General features: G+C 43.3%; 1 protein-coding gene across 5 annotated transcripts; it reads left to right on the top strand.

Annotated features, from left to right (window-relative positions):
* The first annotated feature begins 255 nt into the window (after positions 1-255).
* Positions 256-22,260, top strand: LOC118211501 (complement decay-accelerating factor transmembrane isoform-like). 5 transcript variants are annotated; one of them, XM_035388749.1, is made up of 17 exons: positions 256-819; positions 1,105-1,290; positions 1,393-1,492; positions 3,328-3,401; positions 4,060-4,245; positions 4,623-4,802; positions 5,594-5,779; positions 10,061-10,246; positions 10,348-10,447; positions 12,336-12,409; positions 13,067-13,252; positions 13,624-13,803; positions 14,711-14,794; positions 16,204-16,260; positions 16,426-16,471; positions 17,721-17,799; positions 20,904-22,260. In XM_035388749.1, the coding sequence occupies exons 1-16, from the start codon at positions 741-743 to the stop codon at positions 17,779-17,781; spliced, it is 1,965 nt and encodes a 654-aa protein (XP_035244640.1). In that variant the 5' UTR covers positions 256-740; the 3' UTR covers positions 17,782-17,799; positions 20,904-22,260. The 5 variants fall into 5 exon arrangements, with proteins under 5 accessions (XP_035244640.1, XP_035244642.1, XP_035244639.1 ...); XM_035388748.1 differs by lacking the exon at positions 17,721-17,799 and adding an exon at positions 19,548-19,637 and having other exon boundaries at positions 258-819; XM_035388751.1 differs by lacking the exon at positions 17,721-17,799 and having other exon boundaries at positions 257-819.
* Positions 22,261-23,973: the final 1,713 nt, after the last annotated feature.

Below are 23,973 nucleotides of genomic sequence, written 5' to 3' on the forward strand. Positions count from 1 at the left end.
TGCTTAAGTCAGCTACTGTTGTTAACCAGCGACAAACTCATCAAGACCAACCCTTTTGTGGATAACTTATCCCATATGGGGACTTATCGCTGAAGCGCGCCACCACGCACAAGCTAATGGTAAATGGACTGCATTTATATAGCGCTTTTATCCAAAGCGCTTTACAATTGATGCCTCTCATTCGCCAGAGCAGTTAGGGGTTAGGGGTTAGGTGTCTTGCTCAAGGACACTTCGACATGCCCAGGGTGGGGTTTGAACTGGCAACCCTCCGACTGCCAGACAATCGGTCTTACCTCCTGAGCTATGTCGCTACTTGGGCTAACATCACGAAATTCTCATCACGAAATTCTTTTTCCGATCATTGTTCATTGGAATCATCAGAGGAGACAGTCATATTGAAGTTCGCTGCAAGGGCGTCATTCGACAGCGACTCATTGTTTCCTGAAACACACACAGGGCGTGGTAAACCTTGGACACACTAGCCGTCCTAGCTGTTAACACTGGTTATTAACGCTGAAGGGCTGCTAACTGTATGACATCGTTAGAAGATCGCTAGCTAATTTACCCACCGTGTAACGTCTGCCAATTAACTGCCTTGCTAAGTGATTATTCTTTCAGTCCAACGGCAATACCAGCAACAAAACTCTGTTGGCTATCTAGGCTACGTAGTGCTAGCTAGCTAACGTTATAAGTATTTACGATTAGCTGTCTAAGGTTAAATCGACTTGAACCGGAGGAATATGCCGAGGTTTAGGCATTCCTGGTCGTATTTGGGGGCGACCTTGTTTTTGTGTTTTCTGCTTGCTGATTGTGTGAAAGGTAAGATCGGCTCATAATAATTTATAATTTATAAATCACGGGCTAAGTGAAATAACTAGACTAACAACAGTTACTGGTTTTCTTGTCTTTTTACCTCGTACCTAGCTACGTTATTCTAGTGACAACTTTAGGTATCTTAGCAACGTTTACTTTTTTATGTTTGTTATGGTACCAGCTATCGATAACTTCATCGGGAAATCTTTGTTAAAAGAAATAATGTTCGTTCGTAGGCACTGTTGCTAACGCAATGTGCAGAGTAACCCCATAAAACGTCTACATTTCTAGGAGAATGCCAACCACCTCCGTCGAAGACTGGCTTAGAATTGACGGAAGAGGAAGCTGCATTGGACACATTCGACGAAGGATCAAGCGTTACTTTCAAATGCGGAACAGGATATACAAAAGTCAGTGGAGATGGGACAATATTGTGCAGGAATGGCATTTGGACCGTGGAAACACTTCAGTGCCAAAGTAATTTCCGCCCGTCTGCGATGAAAGCTCCCGCTGTGGCTGGTTGCTTAGTGTTGGTCCAATTTCCGAAATAACTTCGTCAATGTTTCTATTTATTCGCAGAAAAATCGTGTGGTTCACCTGGATACTTGATAAACGGAAGATTTAGCACTCCAGAGGGAACTGATTATGGTGCGACCGCTTACGCTTCTTGCAACCGTGGGTGAGTACGTAGCATACCCCCTGTAGCATTCGCATGGGTAGTTCAACGTGTGTCACTTAACCTCTATCCGTTGATGTTTACATTGTTTTATTAAAATAAGGACGGCAAGGCATGAGCTGAATTCACTCTTTTCATTTTTTTAAAAATTACATACAGTGCAAAAGTCTTAGGCACCCTAGATTTTTAAATATAATATATAGTATATATTTGGTCTTAGATGTTTATTTTTTGTTTTCTGCATTAGTGTGTCAGTAGAAAAGAGCAAATTTGAGATTTCCTAACATGAATTTTCCCAAAAATTAAATTTTACAGATACATTTTTGTATTTTGTTAAATAAAGTAATATTTTAAGTAATAGACTACTTTTCAAATAAAAACTTGATCAAGGGTCTCTGGAATTACCTGGAGAGCCAGATGCAAGCGAAACAGCCAAAATCTGCAGAAGAACTGTGGCAAGTTCTCCAAAATGCTTGGAACAACCTACCAGCCGATTTTCTTATAAAAGTGCAGGACGGTGTTCCTTAAGAGAAATGATGAAGTTTTAAAGGCGAAGGGTGGTCACACCAAACATTAATCTTATTTAGTTTTTAACTATTTATTGTTCTTTATATTATTTTTTCGATATTTATATCCTTTCATTTCATTATTTTTGAAAGCATCTTATCATTTTTTTCAGGTGCCTAAGACTTTTGCACAGCACTGTAGCTGTGAAATACTATGCTGTGAATTTGAAGTCCATTTTCTTCCAGTGTTGAACTGCGGTTCCCATAGTGAGCTCTAAAAGCCATATTTTAAAAAAAATTGCTCCACAATTTTAGATTTCCGATGGTTATAGTGCAGATTCTGAGCTTTTATTACAGGGTATTTAAATACCTTTTGGTTTCACCCTGTAGAAACAACATAGTAACCCCCCCCCCCCCCCATTTCAGGGCACCATAATGTTTGGGACAAATGGCTTCACAGGTGTTTCTGATTGGGCAGGTGTGTTCAGTTGCTTCTTTAGTGTAAGTATAAGAGAGCTTTCAGTATCTAGTCTTTCCATTAGGCTTTCCATTTCCTTTGGAGTCTTATTGGCAGTTGTCAGCATAAGGACCAGAGTTGTGCCAATGAAAGACAGGGAAGTTATTATTAGGCTGGGGAAAAAACAATCGGAGACATAGTCCAGACCTCCGGCTTACCAAAATCTACAGTTTGAAACATCATCAAGAAGATAGAGAGCACTGGTGAGCTCAGTAATTGCAAACAGCCTGGTAGGTTAAGGAAGAACTCTACAGTTTATGACTGAAGATTTCTCTCTATAATTGAGAAGCACATGTCTGACAGATCAAAAACACTCTTGATAAAAGAGGACAGCCAAGTGACAGTTTGGTACTTCAAAGACTAACCAAAAACACCTGTGAAGCCATTTGTCTCAAAAAATTATGCCACCCTGAAATTTAGGGGGGCGGGGCATGTATAAAAAGTACTGTAATTTCTGCATGGTGGAACCAAAATGCATAAATATACCCTTTAATAAAAACTGAGAATCTGCACTTTAACTACATGTGAATGTGGTTAACGTGCAGATATTTCTTTATCAAACAGTGTGGAGCTCACTGTATAATATGATCTGCCTTCCTAGTTATTAACCAAGGCCTGTCTGTTCACAAATGACAGTCATTGTACCTCTCGGAGAGTGACATCACGTTCTGTCGATGACATTGGCGTTCACATGGACTTGCATCTCGGAACTCTGCTACACTCTGCTAAACAATTGATGACCAGCTACTATAGCTAGTGTTTGTAGCATTTGTTTTTCGCGGTCCTTAACGGTCTCGTTTCTTTCTGTTTTTAAGCTATGAAGTGCAAGGAACGGCCTATAGGCAGTGTTTTGACTTTGGTTGGAGCAACCGCGTTCCGCTCTGTGAAAGTAAGTATGGTCTTGCGCTCTTCGAATACGACTAGCCGTGTAAACTGAGTGGAGAGGGAAAACAATAGGGGTGACGTAAAAAAATGTGTAAGCCCATTTAAGAGGAATAACTTATAACTTTCGATTGTTCGTGTTGCCCCCAATGTAGTATGTGTTTTTGGACGCACTTGTCGTACGTCTCCCAGACACTCGGTGTGCCCCATGATCAGGAAAGATAACTGGGTACAGTGTAGAGATGTGGAAGCATTACCTTACTTGATTAGCCGCATTGTCAACCATTCAGCAGCCTTGAGTGATATCATAGTCACAACAGTGATGCTCAGAAGACTAACCAAAACATGAAAATATTGCTGTTTACGGTGAGTGTAGTTTAAAGCTTTTATAGTGGGTGGTGATTCTGGGGCCAGGCTGGGGGTGTTGTGCAGAACGCACATTTATGCATTCTCATAAAGGATGTGCTAATATCAAACACAATTTTTTTTAACTTTCAGCACATTTGTTTGTGATAGTTGCCATGTCATGTGTGATTTTTTTTTAAAACAATCCGTTGAAAGTAACACACAAAGTGTTGTCCTTGACTTAGACATGGTGGTGTCTTTAAAAAAAAATGTTTTGCTTTATGTGTTTCTTTATTTAAATATGTGTTCTCTTTCTTCAGTTAAGAAATGTGCGGATCCGCCCACAATTGTCAATGGAAGAATCTCCAGTCGTCCTGACACAGAATTCCCTGTGTTCAGGGATATAGTACAGTACAAATGTGACAAAAACTACAACCTTGTTGGAGACTCGCAGCTTGTATGTAATGAGCTTGGTTCATATAATGGAACGGTTCCCCAGTGTAAAGGTAGGATATTTTAAACGTTTTGACACTACACTTGACCGTTGGTTGTAATAGGTTAGAATGCTGAAATTTGCTAATTTCAGATTACCCCTTAGTATCATAAATTTATTGTATTATTGTGGACATTAAGTTCCCCATGCTTTGGAATACACAAAAAGTCTTATCAACTTTCAGATTCTGTCAAAAGCTTATGTTTAGTAAATGCTTGTGTTCAGAAATACATTTAACAAAGTTATGAGCAATTTAAACGTATTATACTTTAATCATACTTTAACCTGCCTGGCCTGTTGCACGTAGAAATATGACTGTTTTTGAAATGCTGTCAGGTCTAATGTGCTCTTTCTTGTAAAGATTCTTTTTTTTTTTTTTTTTTCTTGCAGAACTGAACTGCCCAGATCCAAGTATCAAAAATGCCCAGCGGGTTGATGGCGGTCCGCCGCCCTATAAACTTAAATATTTTGTAACCTATAGATGCAATGAGGGCTATGTGATGGAAGGGCAAAGTAGACTAGTGTGCGAAGCAACGGGATGGTCCTCTGACTTCCCAACCTGCAATAAAGGTAAGATTTCATTTCATTAGAGGGTCGCTGGGCGACATTTCAGTCTATTCTGTAACGTCAGCGTGGTCTGAAATGGGCGTAGAGGACAGGTATTGTTTCTTCTGCTGATTTGTTGTAGATTGTGGACGCCATGTTCACTGAACAGGAACCGTAGCCATTTTGAGCTGCGTATGGACAAATTAAATTTTTAATTCAATTCATCAAGGTTTGCAGAAAAAATGCATAATTTCCCCTGTTATCTCACTGCAAATGCATTCTTCTGTGCTTGGCTGATGTAAAAGAACACTTCAAATCAGTTTTGAGATTACTGCATCAGTATATTTTCTTTTAATAAAATTTTATTTTGTATCCATCAGGATGGATTGGATAAACTTGATATTTAAACGGGCAGTTAAAATAAATCTCTGGTTATGACTTCGTATTTTTATACTGCATTACATTTACATTACATTTGTTTAGTGGACGCTTTTATCCAAAGCGATGCACAGAGGTGCACATCGAGGTCATTGGAACAAGTACAAAACACAGGTCCGATAAGGTACAATGCTCATTTTGTAACAGTTATTCGTAGCCGAGAACACACAAAGTCCAGTTCACACAGTGAACGTTACTCTGACCTAGCCTGTGCTGAGTTGTGTCCTGCCCATGTCATGTCATGTGTGATTTTTTCAAAACAATCTGTTGAAAGTAACACACAAAGTGTTGTCCTTGACTTAGACATGGTGGTGTCTTTAAAAAAAATGTTTGGCTTTATGTATTTCTTTATTTAAATATGTGTTCTGTTTCTTCAGTTAGGAAATGTGCGGATCCGCCCACAATTGTCAATGGAAGAATCTCCAGTAGTCCTGACAAAGAATTCCCTGAGTTCGGGGATATAGTACAGTACACCTGTGACAAAAACTACAACCTTGTTGGAGACTCGCAGCTTGTATGTAATGAGTTTGGTTCATATAATGGAATGGTTCCCCAGTGTAAAGGTAGGATAGAATCCTACTGCCTTGTTTTGTAGCAACGCACAAATTAGTTCATTTATAAAACAACAAACAAAAAGGTTCACAACAACGCACATCAGGGAGATGCCGTCACCTTCGGTCACTACATTCCCTGACTGTAGCTGTTAGCCAGGAGATGATGTCATCAGACTTCCCTTGGACGTTTCCTCGCTGCGTGGCGACGCCCTCCAGTTTGGCGGGTCAGCAGCATTGGCCAAACCCTTCTCATCACCTTCTGGCATCCAGCTCGACTCCTCCCCCATCCGCTCCAAATCCAGCAAGGGGCTCCCTCAGCGGGCCCCCCGGACCACCCCCCCCCCCCTCCCTCCACCCCCTAGCTGCCTCCCCCCGCTGGCAAGCCACTGCCGTCCCCTCCCTTCCTGTTATTCCCCAGGCTGTGAGCGTCTTCTCTGCAGCCAAACCACAACCGGGAGCCACCAGGCCTGCCTGTTTTACATCTGCTCCTTGGCTGTACCATCTTGCCACCCTTGAAAATAAATGTGGACTTGGAACATCCTCTCCCTGTGTCTCTGTGCTGGAGGGCCCCTAGGAAAGCCACTTCGGTGGCCTGTGGCAGGCTTGTTTGCTACACATGCATTACATTTACATAGCTCAGGATGTAAGACCGATTGTCTGGCAGTCGGAGGGTTGCCGGTTCAAACCCCGCCCTGGGCGTGTCGAAGTGTCCTTGAGCAAGACACCTAATCCCTAACCCCTAACTGCTCTGGCGAATGAGAGGCATCAATTGTAAAGCGCTTTGGATAAAAGTGCTATATAAATGCAGTCCATTTACCATGCTCAAGGGCACAATGGCAGTGTCCGACCTGGGAATCGAACCTATGACCTTTAGGCTACAAGACCAGCTCCTTACCCATTATACTACACTGCCGCCCATCTCCCATGACTGTGCCGTCTGTAGTAAGCTGTTATTCCCCTGGTCTTCCCTGAGGATCCTGGCTTTCTCCCATGTTAACGAGTGCACCGTAGGCACTTTGTGTGGACGCCATCTATGTCTCCACTGGGTGAGTGCTGCCCCACACCCTGTGAGAATGTCCACCGTCGTGCCCCTCCCTCCCCAAAGCTCGCACAGTGGGTCGGGCCTAAGTCCCCACCTGTGCAGGTTTGCTGGTGTTGGGAGGCTATGCGTATGGACGCATGTCCAGATAACCTGGTGTACATACGGGAGATGAGAATAATGAGGAAAAATCTATAATAAATAAAAGTCACTAAAAACAATAAAAATCAATAAAACAGCGCTATAAAAGAATGACGGATTTGGAAACTAAGTGAATAAATAGGTAAATACATAAATGGTTAAATTAGTAATACATAAACAACAATAAAATGGAAAAAGTAGTCCATGAATGTTCCTACTGTAGGACACATAGAGCGTACTGCAGCAATGTCTGTTTGGCATGTAACGCCTGGATTATCTTACCTTCAGTGTGGTAAATGATACACAGAGCATACTGCAGTAATGTCATCGTGGATTTTACCTTCAATGGAGGCAAATAATTTAGTCAGGTCACAAAGTAATTCAGCAATGTAACTTTTATTTGGCCAAATAGGAGAAACCATTCAAACACTCATTTCAGAGTTCAAGAAGGGAGTCTCAAACTCCTGTTCACAAGTTCTGCCTCTTATATCTTTCTGTAAGCTGTCTTTCTATGAGGTAATTTGCATGGCATGACACTTTCTTACTCCCCCTCCCATACCAACTTTTTGTTTTCCTGAGGTAATTTGCATGGCATGACACTTTCTTACTCCCCCTAACATACCAACTTCCCGTTTTCCTAAGAACCTTTTTGCTTCATCCAAAAACCCTGACGAAACGCCTAGGTTCTTGGCACCTCAAAGCAGGGGAGGGTGTTCTTATTCTCCCTTCGCATACCATCTTGTTTCGTACAGCTTATTTCATTTGACATCATACACAATACATGCAGATTTCAATAGAAATACATTGGTTATTGATTAGGATATGACATTTTGCAAGCAATGGTCATACACATACCACCTGATTATATGCTTGCACCAAAGGTAATTTTAACTATGAATTTTACTCCATTTATAAAGTATCCCCCAAGTTATGTTTACATATCCATGGCCTTCTCACACCCCTGTGTCAAGCCTCGTGTCTCCCCTTTGTACCAACATGACCAGGTCAAAACCTAGTACATGGCTGGACCGTGTATGGGTGTTTGAAATTGTGGCCAATTTGTTACAGGGATAGTCAGTGGTAGTGTCTATACGACCAATGGTGTAACTTCATCACTCAGTCACTCGGTCACAGGCATCCGCGTTTATAAGGCTGGCCCCGCTGTTGCGGTCCAGCCAAAAAAATATTGCAGATTAAACTTGGTGGTACACCCAAATCGTTATCTATATATCTTAGCTCATCCACATTCCTTCCTCCTCAAAGGTCGTTCCTTCCCAGTACCTTTCCATTTTGCACTTAGTTACGTACATAGTTTTGTTATAACGCATAAAAATAGTTAAACACAGAAAGCAATACGCACCCAAATTTCATCTGTGCCCACCCAATTGGTCAACTTTATTCTGCGCCAATTTTGGACCTGGCTCTGCATTCTTCACTGTTTTTTTATTTTTTTTAAGTGCCCTGAACTGATGTCCCCCTTATATTACTTTTGTAGCAGTAATATTATATTAATTATAGGGTGAGTTTTTCCCTATATCCTCATGCTAAAATCGACTGTAAATCCACATTTTAAAGCTGATATATTTAAAAAAATTTCTTCCCGGGGGGGGGGGGGGGGGCATGCCCCTGGACCCTGCTAGTGGGTTTGCATCTTTGTCTCCTTTTTCACCCCTGATCAGTTTGCATCCCTGTACACCTTCCCTGCCCACTTCTCACCACACAGTGCAGTCAACAGTTTAGTTCCCGCTGCTGAAAATCATCTAATAGTGATCTGAATAATAGTGTACCATCCCAAACAATACTAAAAGTATTTCCTAAACTTTAGTCAGACGTCCCGTTCGTTTAATCCAAGCTGGTACCGAAAACACTAGGAAAACAGCTCAACGCTGTAGTATAGCCCACTGTGTGAAAAGGTGCCCACCCCAAATTTCTAATTCCCCTGCCTTCTCTCTCTGACACCTCTCGAAATTTATTTGGGAGAAATTTAACTTGGTTGACGAGAATTTGTTTTCACCTGATCCAGGATCACGCCTTTTAGATATCAGTATTTCGGTAAATTACGTCATTTGTGACCCCGGAAGTGTTGTGAAACTAAACTGCGTATGCGGTGTGTGTAAACAGTTGTGTGGGGTTTCTAGATAAAGAGGAAGTTGCAAACTAGAAATACTGTTCAATAAAATAATATTAAGGTATTAAACAGAGAAAGTATATTCGCGTATCTGAACCTGCTTAAGTCAGCTACTGTTGTTAACCAGCGACAAACTCATCAAGACCAACCCTTTTGTGGATAACTTATCTCATATGGGGACTTATCGCTGAAGCGCGCCACCACGCACAAGCTAACATCGCGAAATTATTTTTCCGATCATTGTTCATTGGAATCATCAGAGGAGACAGTCATATCGAAGTTCGCTGCAAGGGCGTCATTCGACAGCGACTCATTGTTTCCTGAAACACACACAGGGCGTGGTAAACCTTGGACATACTAGCCGTCCTAGCTGTTAACACTGGTTATTAACGCTGAAGGGCTGCTAACTGTATGACATCGTTAGAAGATCGCTAGCTAATTTACCCACCGTGTAACTCTAATGTCTGCCAATTAACTGCCTTGCTAAGTGATTATTCTTTCAGTCCAACGGCAATACCAGCAACAAAACTCTGTTGGCTATCTAGGCTACGTAGTGCTAGCTAGCTAACGTTAAGTATTTACGACTAGCTGCCTAAGGTTAAATCGACTTGAACCGGAGGAATATGCCGAGGTTAAGGCATTCTTGGTCGTATTTGGGGGCGACCTTGTTTTTGTGTTTTCTGCTTGCTGATTGTGTGAAAGGTAAGATCGACTCATAATAATTTATTATTTATAAATCGCGGGCTAAGTGAAATAACTAGACTAACAGTTACTGGTTTTCTTGTCTTTTTACCTCGTACCTAGTCATCAGTTATTCTAGTGACAACTTTAGGTATCTTAGCAACGTTTACTTTTTATGTTATGGTTATCAGCTATCGATAACTTCATCGGGAAATCTTTGTTAAAAGAAATAATGTTCGTTCGTAGGCACTGTTGCTAACGCAATGTGTAGAGTAACCCCATAAAATGTCTACATTTCTAGGACAATGCCAACCACCTCCGTCGAAGACTGGCTTAGAATTGACGGAAGAGAGCGCGGCATTGGACACATTCGACGAAGGATCAAGCGTTACTTTCAAATGCGGAGCAGGATATACAAAAGTCAGTGGAGATGGGACAATATTGTGCAGGAATGGCAGTTGGACCGTGGTAACACTTCAGTGCCAAAGTAATTTCCGACCGTCTGCGACGAAAGCTCCCGCTGTGGCTGGTTGCTTAGTGTGGTCCAGTTTCCGAAATAACTTCGTCAATGTTTCTATTTATTCGCAGAAAAATCGTGTGGTTCACCTGGAGACTTGATAAATGGGAGATTTAGCACTCCAAATGGAACTGATTATGGTGCGACCGCTTTCGCTTCTTGCAACCGTGGGTGAGTACGTAGCATATCCCCTGTAGCATTCGCATGGGTAGTTCAACGTGTGTTCGCTAGGCTTTAGTGCGAAGTCACTTAACCTCTATCCGTTGATGTTTACATTGTTTTATTAAAATAAGGACGGCAAGGCATGAGCTGAATTCACTGTTTTCATTTTTTTAAAATTACATACAGTACAAAAGTGCAAAAGTCTTAGGCACCCTATATTTTTAAATATAATATATAGTATATATTTGGTCTTAGATGTTTATTTTTTGTTTTCTGCATTAGTGTGTCAGTAGAAAAGAGCAAATTTGAGATTTCCTAACATGAATTTTCCCAAAAATTAAATTTTGCAGATACATTTTTGTATTTTGTTAAATAAAGTACATTTTAAGTAATAGACTACTTTTCAAATAAAAACTTGATCAAGGGTCTCTGGAATTACCTGGACAGGCAGATGCAAGCGAAACAGCCAAAATCTGCAGAAGAACTGTGGCAAGTTCTCCAAAATGCTTGGAACAACCTACCAGCCGATTTTCTTATAAAAGTGTAGGAGGGTGTTCCTTAAGAGAAATGATGTTTTAAAGGCGAAGGGTGGTCACACCAAACATTAATTTTATTTAGTTTTTAACAATTTATTGTTCTTTATATAATTTTTTCGATATTTATATCCTTTCATTTCATTATTTTTGAAAGCATCTTATCATTTTTTTTCAGGTGCCTAAGACTTTTGCACAGTACTGTAGCTGTGAAATACTATGCTGTGAATTTGAAGTCCATTTTCTTCCAGTGTTGAACTGTGGTTCCCATGCTCTACAAGACATAGTGAGCTCTAAAAGCCATATTTTTTTTGAGTTTGCTTTGTACTCCACAATTTTAGATTTCCGATGCTCATGTGGTTAAAGTGCAGATTCTGAGCTTTTATTACAGGGTATTTAAATACCTTTTGGTTTCACCCTGTAGAAACAACATAGTAACCCCCCCCCCCCCCCATTTCAGGGCACCATAATGTTTGGGACAAATGGCTTCACAGGTGTTTCTGATTGGGCAGGTGTGTTCAGTTGCTTCTTTAGTGTACGTACAAGAGAGCTTTCAGTATCTAGTCTTAATTCTAGGCTTTCCATTTCCTTTGGAGTCTTATTGGCAGTTGTCAGCATAAGGACCAGAGTTGTGCCAATGAAAGACAGGGAAGTTATTATTAGGCTGGGGAAAAAACAATCGGAGACATAGTCCAGACCTCCGGCTTACCAAAATCTACAGTTTGAAACATCATCAAGAAGATAGAGAGCACTGGTGAGCTCAGTAATTGCAAACGGCCTGGTAGGTTAAGGAAGAACTATACAGTTTATGACTGAAGATTTCTCTCCATAATTGAGAAGCACATGTCTGACAGATCAAAAACACTCTTGAAAAAAGGATAGCCAAGTGACAGTTTGGTACTTCAGAGACTAACCAAAAACACCTGTGAAGCCATTTGTCTCAAAAAATTATGCCACCCTGAAATTTAGGGGGGCGGGGCATGTATAAAAAGTACTGTAATTTCTGCATGGTGGAACCAAAATGCATAAATATACCCTTTAATAAAAACTGAGAATCTGCACTTTAACTACATGTGAATGTGGTTAACGTGCAGATATTTCTTTATCAAACAGTGTGGAGCTCACTGTATAATATGATCTGCCTTCCTAGTTATTAACCAAGGCCTGTCTGTTCACAAATGACAGTCATTGTACCTCTCGGAGAGTGACATCACGTTCTGTCGATGACATTGGCGTTCACATGAACTTGCATCTCGGAACTCTGCTACACTCTGCTAAACAATTGATGGCCAGCTACTGTAGCTAGTGTTTGTAGCATTTGTTTTTCGCGGTCCTTAACGGTCTCGTTTCTTTCTGTTTTTAAGCTATGAAATGCAAGGAACGGCCTATAGGCAGTGTTATGACTTTGGTTGGAACAACCGCGTTCCGCGCTGTGAAAGTAAGTGTGGTCTTGCGCTCTTCGAATACGACTAGCCGTATAAACTGAGGAGAGAGGGGAAAACAATAGGGGTGACGTAAAAAAATGTGTAAGCCCATTTAAGAGGAATAACTTATAACTTTCGATTGTTCGTGTTGCCCCCAATGTAGTATGTGTTTTTGGACGCACTTGTCGTACGTCTCCCAGACACTCGATGTGCCCCATGATCAGGAAAGATAACTGGGTACAGTGTAGAGATGTGGAAGCATTACATTACTTGATTAGCCGCATTGTCAACCATTCAGTAGCCTTGAGTGATATCATAGTCACAACAGTGATGTTCAGAAGACTAACCAAAACATGAAAATATGGCTGTTTACGGTGGGTGGAGGTTAAAGCTTTTATAGTGGGTGGTGATTCTGGGGCCAGGCTGGGGGTGTTGTGCAGAACGCACATTTATGCATTCTCATAAAGGATGTGCTAATATCAAACACAACTTTTTAACTTTCAGCACATTTGTTTGTCATAGTTGTCATGTCATGTGTGATTTTTTTTAAAAACAATCCGTTGAAAGTAACACACAAAGTGTTGTCCTTGACTTAGACATGGTGGTGTCTTTAAAAAAAAATGTTTTGCTTTATGTGTTTCTTTATTTAAATATGTGTTCTCTTTCTTCAGTTAAGAAATGTGCGGATCCGCCCACAATTGTCAATGGAAGAATCTCCAGTAGTCCTGACAAGGAATTCCCTGAGTTCAGGGATATAGTACAGTACACCTGTGACAAAAACTACAACCTTGTTGGAGACTCGCAGCTTGTATGTAATGAGTTTGGTTCATATAATGGAACGGTTCCCCAGTGTAAAGGTAGGATATTTTAAACGTTTTGACACTACACTTGACCGTTGGTTGTAATAGGTTAGAATGCTGAAATTTGCTAATTTCAGATTACCCCTTAGTATCATACATTTATTGTATAATTGTGGACATTAAGTTCCCCATGCTTTGGAATACACAAAAAGTCTTATCAACTTTCAGATTCTGTCGAAAGCTTCTATTAGTAAATGCTTGTGTTCAGAAATACATTTAAGAAAGTTATGAGCAATTTAAACGTATTATACTTTAATCATACTTTAACCTGCCTGGCCTGTTGCACGTAGAAATATGACTGTTTTTGAAATACTGTCAGGTCTGATGGACTCTCTTGTAAAGATTCTTTTTTTTTTTTTTTCTTGCAGAACTGAACTGCCCAACTCCAAGTATCAAAAATGCCCAGCGGGTTGATGGCGGTCCGCCACCCTATAAACTGAAATATTTTGTAACCTATAGATGCGATGAGGGCTATGTGATGGAAGGGCAAAGTAAACTAGTGTGCGAAGCAACGGGATGGTCCTCTGACTTCCCAACCTGCAATAAAGGTAAGATTTCATTTCATTAGAGGGTCGCTGGGCGACATTTCAGTCTATTCTGTAACGTCAGCGTGGTCTGAAATGGGCGTAGAGGACAGGTATTGTTTCTTCTGCTGATTTGTTGTAGATTGTGGACGCCATGTTCACTGAACAGGAACCGTAGCCATTTTGAGCTGCGTATGGACAAATCACATTTTTAATTCAATTCATCAAGGTTTGCAGAAAAAATGCATAATTTCCCCTGTTATCTCACTGCAAATGCATTCTTCTGTGCTTGGCTGATGTAAAAGAACACTTCAAATCAGTTTTAAGATTACTGCATCAGTATATTTTCTTTTAATAAAATTTTATTTTGTATCCATCAGGATGGATTGGATAAACTTGATATTTAAACAGGCAGTTAAAATAAATCTCTGGTTATGACTTCGTATTTTTATGCTGCATTACATTTACATTACATTTGTTTAGTGGACGCTTTTATCCAAAGCGATGCACAGAGGTGCATATCGAGGTCATTGGAACAACTACAAAGCACAGGTCCGATAAGGTACAGTGCTCATTTTGTAACAGTTATTCACAGCCGAGAACACACAAAGTGCAGTTCACACAGTGAACGTTACTCTGACCTAACCTATGCTGAGTTGTGTCCTGCCCATGCATGAAGCCGTGTTTTGGTGCAGATCCAGTGGCCGCAGTCTTATTGGTAGGGTTGTTGCAACCAGGGGCGACAAGGGCAGCTGCTGAGGGTGCCACTCCTCTAGGGGGTGCCAGATACATGAGGGGGGAATAAAAAAGCCAAACGGACGGCCCACCCGGCGGCAGCTCGATTTGAACGGGCGCTCAGTTCCAGAGTCGCTGCTTTTACGTTTCGTTTCGCTGCATTTTGAACGTTTGTTTGCATTCCGGTGTCCCACAGTTCTTCCCCCTCCTGTTCCAACAAAAACACCAGAGGAAACCACGACGAGGACATTGCCGAAACCAGGCCCAACTCCAGATCCAGGTGATTGTTAACCCGCTGCACGAATTAGGCTGTTCCCTCCCTCTGTGCTTTGCTTTCAGCTGTTTTACATTACCTGCGCAATATCTGGGCCTGATGCTCCAGGCAGGCCAATGAAAAAAGCGCTGAGCTGCCAATGGCGTTTGTCAAGACTCGCCCCCCCCGCCCCCCAAAATATTCATCAGAATTCTCCATCTTCAGTGAAGCCCCATATAATATTTCCGGGCTTGCCCTCCCATTTAAGAATCCACAGTTCTTCCACCCGTCCCTCCTGTTTCCACTGTTCCACCAAAAACAGCAAGGACAACTACGAGGAGGACAGGCTTGCCTACAAAACCTCCAAAGCCAGACCCAAAACCAGGTAATCTATATTCTTCCCCCCCCCCACGCCCCATAACTCACCCTATAGATGTCTCAATATTAGGGGGAATTCACTCCGCTCTGGCAACCTCAGAGGCAGACGCACCCCCCACGTCCCCCCCGAGAGGGGCACAGAAAAGGATGTGAAATCTCCAGTGCGTGGAGGCGCGGTGTCACTGTCGCCTTTCCGGAGACGTGCGAGCGCATGTGCGCTCCTCCTACTGCGGGCCCACGAACGCGTCCCGTCCGTTTTACGCACGCGGATGCAGACGGCGTTCCCACCTCGATTTCCTGTGATTTGGTATCGCCCGCCAGACCTTTTACCGGCGTAGCTGTCGCGTTGCCGTCACGTGACGCGATGCGTCATTAAGTCGGAAATATTTCCTATTTACCCGATAGTTGGTTAGATCCCAGTACGTCCGCGTCGTTCTTTGAAGCGTGGTTTTCGGTGGTAATGTTGCCATGGTGAAGCATGACACCGCCCCTCGTCAGTCAAGTACCCCCCTGCCCCGACCAACCACCGGGTAACCTGACATTTTACTTCGTGCCTCACAGCATTCTGGGAGCTCTCATTCCACCATTTGAAACGAATTGAGCGGTTTTTGAGGGGACAGCCATTCAACTCAGCGCTCTTCATCTGTCCACTGGGAGGAGTCTGATATCGTTTCGCTTGTTCCTGTTTTGTTTGTAAAAGTTATGTTTTGGAGAACAGACAGACCGTTGGCTTATACGTCCTCTGATTAAGGCATATGACTTTATTTGAATCAAATGTTAGAAATATCATGTCAGAAGTATGGAATTAATTTTACCCGAGTTATTTATGCAGATTATTATTATTATTATTATTATTATAGTGTCATCTACCGTAGGTGGGTACGGTTATTAGACGGGTTTGTCTTACCACTCGTTACTTTGCCTCTTGATGTGCGTCACAGGGCTGACAGTAACCATGTCTTGAATCCATGTAAAATGCATCCATGAGCCGCCCCATATCGTGATACCTTTTTTTAAAAACAGATTGTGTCCTGACTGAATGATTCTGTCTGTTTCAGATCATATGCGTAAGGTGTTGATAGCAGTTTTTGCTACTCTTGGGGCGTTGGCTGTTGGTGAGTTAACGTCATGCAGAACTCAAAAAGCAACGTCTCTGCTGCGATTACTGTGCACATGAATTTAGTTACATTTCTGTTGTATTGTTGTCGTTTAATTGTACGCATACAGACACAAACGTGTGTATGCCTGTAACTGAATTTGTCTTTCTTTGTCCTTTACAGTTGGGATTATTGCGGCTTTTCTATTTAAGTCTTACAAGAAAAAACGGTGAGTCCATTTCAGTGGTTTGGTGTTTATGACGACACCGCAAAGCTATACGTGTGTGCGTGTGCGACTGTGCCAGCGTGCGGCTGTCTCTCCTCTCTGCGTCGCTCTCTCTCTCTCTTCTCTGTGTGCGCGCGCGTGTGGGAGTGTGTGCACGCGTATGCGTGCGTGTGTGTGTTTTCAGTGTGAGAAGGAATGCCTGTAGTCCTCATTATTAAACCTGCGACACGAAGTAAAACTGAATTTAACATACGTTTGCCGCCAGTAGTAGCGCCTACGGTTTTTACATGGGTGAATGTAGTTGTGAAACAAATGTTTTCAGTGTGTTTAGTGCATCGATAGTTTACATTCCTTATTTCACATTTCCTAGTTTACGTTTCCTTATTCCTTATCTGGATGGTACACGTAGGAGTATGGGACTTAGTGCCTGGCACTGCCTCGAGCTCCTTCGAAGGTGTACAGCCGGAATTTTCCGTGACGCAACGCAAACCCTCGTGACTCAGACCGCTCCCCTGGCCCGGGGAGCTGCGCCGTAGCGGATCCGTCCCGCTGCAGCCGCGCCGCTTCCCCGCTCAGCGCAGGGCGGCGAAACGCTCCCGTACGAGCTGACGGGTAGCGCCGTAGCCTTGAGAGCCGCTAGAAAGTGGCAGCAAGACGTCCGTGGGACCGGTTGTCCCTGTGTTTTTTGCGCTGAGCCCTGGACCGCGTGGGCCCGTTAGAGACTCCCTGACGCTGCGTTTTCATTGGGCGGTTTAGAGAGGCTTACCTCGCGCCCCAGGGCGGGGCAGCCGGCCTTTTATTTCCCGCACGTTTAGCCCCACAGCCCCCCAGATAGGGTTCCGTTTTTTACGACACTTAATGGACACTTTATGGAGTCGGAGCGACTTTCGCCGCCTGTACCGTTTGCTTGCAGTCCAGGCTGGACGCCTTATTTACCGAAGCCGTTCAGGTGCAATACCACGGGGGGGACAGATTGGCTCTGTTGAACTGACGGGTGATTGGCTGTGTCGAAAGGGATTTGAACCCATGACCACAGAGTTACAAGCCCAGTTCCGTGCCGCACATGTTGACGGGTGATTGGCTGTGTCGAAAGGGAACTGAACCCATGACCACAGAGTTACAAGCCCAGTTCCGTGCCGCACATGTTGACGGGTGATTGGCTGTGTCGAAAGGGAACTGAACCCATGACCACAGAGTTACAAGCCCAGTTCCGTGCCGCACATGTTGACGGGTGATTGGCTTTGGCTTGCAGCTCTCGGGGCTACAGAGGGAAGGCGACGAAGGTCGCGCCCGGGGAAGGCGGTCAGAAATGAGCGCCTAGGCCACGCAGGGTAAGAAGCCGTAACGCCTTACCCCGTCTCCCCCCCGTCTCCCCCCCGTCTCCCCCCGTCTCCCCCCGTCTCGCCCTGTCTCCTCGCATCGTTTCTCTACTGAGCCGTTTCAACAGGAACGGTTTCAACCGCTGTTTATTTCAACAGGAACGTTGTAGTTTCAACCGCTGTTTATTTCAACAGGAACGGTGTAGTTTCAACCGCTGTTTATTTGAACAGGAACGGTGTATTTTCAACCGCTGTTTATTTCAACAGGAGCGGTGTAGTTTCAACCGCTGTTTATTTCAACAGGAACGTTGTAGTTTCAACCGCTGTTTATTTCAACAGGAACGGTGTAGTTTCAACCGCTGTTTATTTCAACAGGAACGGTTTCAACCGCTGTTTATTTCAACAGGAACGTTGTAGTTTCAACCGCTGTTTATTTCAACAGGAACGGTGTAGTTTCAACCGCTGTTTATTTGAACAGGAACGGGGTATTTTCAACCGCTGTTTATTTCAACAGGAACGGTTTCAACCGCTGTTTATTTCAACAGGAACGGTTTCAACCGCTGTTTATTTCAACAGGAGCGGTGCATTTTCAACCGCTGTTTATTTCAACAGGAACGATGTATATTCAACCGGCATTTATTTCAACAGGTACCGTTTCTTATTTTCAAACCGCTGCTTGTTTGCCTCGGTTGTCACGGTTTAGAGAGCGCTCCACTTCCTCCCCAGCAGAGAGCACGGGGAGCAGCTCGCAGTCTTGGGGCCTTTGCTCCCTCCTGACATCATGCTGCTTTGCTGTGTGTCTGAGAGTTCCCCGGCATGTCAGCTAAGTCAGGGAGTCTGTAGCTAATGTGCAAACACAAGCAAAAATCAGCCATTTCTATTTGGAAGCTCCGTACAAAAACAAAAGCCTGTTTTTAAATCGTCTTTCTGCCCTCTTACTGCTTATTTTATTTTGGACGTCTCGGGCAAGAGATTATTTCTAATCGACCGGACGGAAATACGTTGGTTCAGATATTTCGGCTAGTCACTGGTTTATTCTCTCACCCGCTAATCAAATAGTCAAAAAGTATATTTCTCGTTTAAAAAAAAAAAAAATGTTTACACTGTTATTTAAGCTAATGGGAAGCTGTAACTGAGGGAAATTGCACAGGAACAGCAATGGCTTTAATAGGCAGTGGATAGCACTGTCACCTCACAGCAAGAAGGTCCTTGGTTCAAATCCCAGGGCCTTTCTGTGTGAGCTTCCATGTTCTCACTGTGTCCACATGGGTTTCCTCCCAGTCTGAAGACATGCAGGTGTTAGGTTAATGGAAGACTAAATAGCCTGTAGGTGTGAGTGAATGGTGTGTGTGTGTATTCCTGCCTCTCACCCAATGCACGCTGTGATAGGCTCCAGCACCCCCCGCGACCCTGACCAGGAATAAGCGGGTTGGGTAACGGATAGACGTCAAGGCCTTTATTTTCTACTCACTCAGCAGGACTGACTAACTCATAAATTGTTACCGCCATTTTTTATTTAATGAGCTGAATTTCCTGAGCACAACATTGCTTAGCGCTCTCTACACCCTGTGCTTGGAGATCGATACAGACAGACAGACAGACAGACAGACAGACAGACAGACAGACATGCAGACAGACAGACAGACACGCACGCACGCACGCACGCACGCACGCACGCACTGCTCACATGCCATGATTCTCAGTGCAGATATAATGACAGAAGTATTGACGATATTTCCTTCTTTGAACACGCCGTGCAGTGAATACCTCACAGGAGAAGACACCCGGAAGCCTGAAGGAGAAATGCCATTAAGCCCCAAAGCCCACACAAATTCATACCCTTGATGAAGGTATCCCCCGGATTCCCTTGCCTGTTCTTGTTCCCTCGCTGATTTTCCTTTTTTCCCCCCACAGCTCGAGTGTGTACTACAGACTACTGTCATTGTTTCTTTATCTATAGTCAAGACCTTGGACCAGGAGTGTCCAGTTCTTACCCAAAAAGGGCCGGTGTGGGTGTAGGTTTTTTGTTTTAGCCCCGCACTGAGACACCTGATTAAAGTCATTAGCTAATCACGGTCTGCAATCGAGACCTTGATTAGTGGAATCAGAGGTCTTAGTGCGGGGCTAATACAAAAACCTGCACCCACACCGGCCCTTTTGGGATAAGACTGGACACCCCTGCCTTAGACAATGTACACGTTGAAAATAACAACCTTTTTTTTTTTTCTTTCCTGAAACTACACTACATGGTCAAAAGTATATGGACACCTGATATCCCAGATCTTGTTCTAAATTATGGGCATTAATATGGAGTTGGCCCACCCCTTGCTACTATAGCAACCTCCACTCTCCTGGGAAGGCTTTATACTAGATATTGGAGCATTGCTGCAGGGATTTGCTTCCATTTAGCCAGAAAAGCATTGGTGAGTTCAGGCACTGATTGGGCGACTTGGCCTGGCTTGCAGTCGGCTTTCCAACTGATCCCAAAGGTGTTGGACGGGGTTGAGGTCAGGGCCCTGTGCTGGCCAGTCAAGCTCTTCCACGCCGTCCTCGACAAATCCATTTCTATATGGACCTTGCCGTGTGCCCGGGGGCATCGTCATGCTGAACCATGAAGGGGCTTTCCTCAAAATGTTGCCACGAATTTTGAAGCACAGTATCTTCTAGAGTGTCATTTCGTTAAGATTTGCCTTCACTGGAACTAAGGAGGCCCGGCCCAAGCCATGAGAAACAGCACAAGACCAAGGCGTGTCCAGATACTTTTGGTCACGTAGTGTATTTTCTTGGACAATATACGTGGGAAAAAATCTTTCCGACTGTGCACGTGGGAGAACACATTTTACTTTTACCTGTGCTAAAATATTCACTGTCTTTAAGTAACAAGACATTTGATTAATTCATTAATGCTGGATTGTGGACTGCACACTTTGTTTTTTTTTTAATGGATTGAGGTGAGGATTATCGCTGGGGTGCGTGTAAAACTGCTGTGTGCTCAGACCAGGCCTTGGCCTACAGGCTGCTGTCATTAGACCCCTTCGGTTCTGTAGCCCCCCCCCCCCCCCCCGCCCGCTCCTCTCACCCTCTGTTCTCTGTGCTTTCTCCCTTCTCTCTTCCAGCGGTGCGACGCCGGCTGTGTATTAGCGAGCATCTGCCCCAGCAAGAGAAGCCTTTCTGGGGGGGGGGGGGGCCTGCAGCTACACGTGTGATTTTAAGGGGGTGCTTCACTTGCCAATCGCCCGCTTCAGAAGACGGTTTAGTATTTAATTTTACTGGATTTTATTTTTGGTTTGTTTTTGCGTGAATGTAAATAGCTTTTTTTATGGTAATATGTCACATGACAGAAGTTTTGGAGACTGGTGAATGTACAAATGTTAAATCCTGCATTGTTTCCCGTGAAACAATTTAGAGAACACATTACATGTCCCTTTACATATTCCCATTTTTTTTTTTCGGAAAGAGAGAGAACGGAACATGGGTCCTTTGTTAGGGGCTGATAATGAGTGGAATGTAAACAAAAAAAAAACGAAGCCCATGTGCATGCTTATCTTACGGGGGGCGGGGGGGGGGGATGGTCGAGGCGGACGTTCCTCCCCCAGTAAATGTGGGGCTGTGTATCTGGAGAAGAAGAGGAGCCACATTGTCCAGTTATCTGCTCTGCAGTTAGCCGCAGTTAGCCGCAGCTCAGTAGCGGTAGTGAGCAGTGAACGCTGCAGCGGCTTATCGCGCCCGGGGGCGGGGGTGAGGGCGGGGGCGGGGGCGGGGGCCCGGGGGGGGGGGCCTTGCCACGCCGCCCTAATCCAGTTCAAGCTTCCTAGTGGCTTATCTGATGGTTTTATTAATTTCTTCCCCCCACACAGTGGACTTAATATCGCATTTCCCGTCTGCGAGCCGCACCTAGAATTACGTTACTTAATAACCAACCCCGTTTGAACACAAACAGTCTTCCTGTTTATGGTCGTTCAACAGTCTTAACAGCGTGTGTGTGTGTGAAAAAAGATTTTTCAGTGTTTTCCTTGAGAATTACAACTCATTTAATTAGATTAGTTGCCAACGAAATCTGATTCCTTTTTCTGTCATTTTTCTTTAAATTTTTTCTACCACTGTCACCTTCTTGCCAGCCGTTTTACGCGCAGTTAACAGTTAACTGTGTGCGTGCGTGTGTGCGTTAATTGTTAGAAACAGTGTGTTCAGTAAACATGCCTTTTTGTGAGGTAGTGCAGTGATATTGTTGAGATTGTTATTCTTTGCTGTTGAATTGTTCTCTCTGCCAGACAATGGAAGATGGATGTTTTTCCATTCATGAATGCCACAGTTCTTTTGTTGTGAATTAAATGTAATTTAAAAGAGAATAATTAAAAAAACATTGTAACATTGTTTTAGAGAAAGCCGACATCCTGTTCTCATCGAGTGTTTATTCCTTAAATTTGACTGGGCATGTACATGTGTTCTGATTAAAATGGGTTCTAAAACTGGCCACTGGTTTTGAGATTATTTATGTTGGGAGGGGAAGATTTGCTTTTCACTTCCAGGGAAAAACATCAGGACATAGACACTCTGTCAGCCAGATAATACATTTTTGTGGGTTTCAAAGATTTCCAAATCTTTGATGGGCGTCCCTTTGTAATGCAATATGTGGCACTTGAAATTCCTCAAAGTTCTTTGGAGATTGTCACAAGCTGAAATATTGAAGGGAGGGAGGGAGAGAGAGGGGAAGTGGGGGAGGGCCAGAGAGAGACGGACGGGCACAATTCTGAGGTTCCACTCCCAAATGTGTCATCACAGATAGCAGCTCTGAGTGGAAGGGTCTCCTCTCAGTCATGAATACTTGACACATGAAGATAAACAAAGTCGACGGACACAGCTCACTTTCCTGTGCGCACTTTTTTCCTCTATGATGTCATTCCCGCTCTGTTGCATCCACACCCTGCCTAAAGCTGTACTTGGGTGGTCAGAGGAACAGGAAGTCAAATGACGGGGTGAAATGGCCTGCTATTGTGAACCTCCACAGTACGTGGTTCGGATAGTTTATTGATTATACAGTTTTTTGTATTTTTTTTTTTGTCATTTATTGTTTGCTTACGGAAGGAATAGCAGTGCGTTTGTTCATCTGAAAACGTTGATGACTACCCACCACTGGGCTGAGGCCGGACAGGGCGTGTTGCTCAATGTGTTTAGTCCGTGACGTAATAAGAAAAGTTGAGTCACACAGTTGAGCCAGTATGGCCATTTTAGATTTCAGACTTCCTCTTGAGATGCTGGGATGCACTGTATGTTGAAAGTTACGATAACTGGGGGGGGGGGGGGTTGTAAATAACTGCATTCAAACTGCAACACTCAGTTTGCAACACTCACAGTGTGGGTGGGACACCTGGTGTAACCCAGGTGTAAATCAATCCAGTGTCAAGAAAAAACTTGCGACCACTTTTTGGCATTGTTTTTTTAAAAGGATTACACTTTTTTTTAAAGTCTTAATCCAGTGCTGTGTACCGTAAGTCTCTCATACCTGGAGAAGTAAAAGAAGTTAAAAATCCAGACTAAATGCGACTAAACTGAAATGTTATTATTAGTCATTTTCAGACGCTCATATTTTACACAGCTTCCATTATTTTTCTATAATCCATTTACACAGCTGGATATTTACTGAAGCAACTCAGATGAACCTTTTTCAAAATTCTAATTCTGTGTTCTAAAACCCCAGTGCTTTCAATCACCACCAGTGATTGTTACATCAGCATTAGAATATTCAGTTTAGAACATTCTAATCTTGTATTTGAAATCTCACACCTTAAAGGGCTAAGTTTGTTCAAGAGTACAACAGTAGTTTCACTTCGGGAAATCAATCTCACAACACTTGAGGTTCAAGCCTACTTCCCGTAGCATAGTAATACACTACTGGCCCAAATATAGCAGTGTAGTATGATGGGTAAGGAGTTTGTCTTGTAACCTTAAGGTCACTAGTTCGAGTCCCTGGTAGGACACTGCTGTTGTACCCTTGAGCAAGGTACTTAACCTGCACGCTATGTAAATAAGTTGTGTAAGTCGCTCTGGATACGAGTGTCTGCTAAATGGCTGTAATATAATTGTGTGACACCAATCGTATGAAAGCCCACTGGATTTTGTGAAGGACGATTCAGATGTGGGTTGTTAAATTAGTCTTACTCTAGAAATATAATACTTCTTGCTGTC

Source organism: Anguilla anguilla, chromosome 13 (assembly GCF_013347855.1).
Source record: "Anguilla anguilla isolate fAngAng1 chromosome 13, fAngAng1.pri, whole genome shotgun sequence".
NCBI classification, from domain to species: Eukaryota; Metazoa; Chordata; class Actinopteri; order Anguilliformes; family Anguillidae; genus Anguilla; species Anguilla anguilla.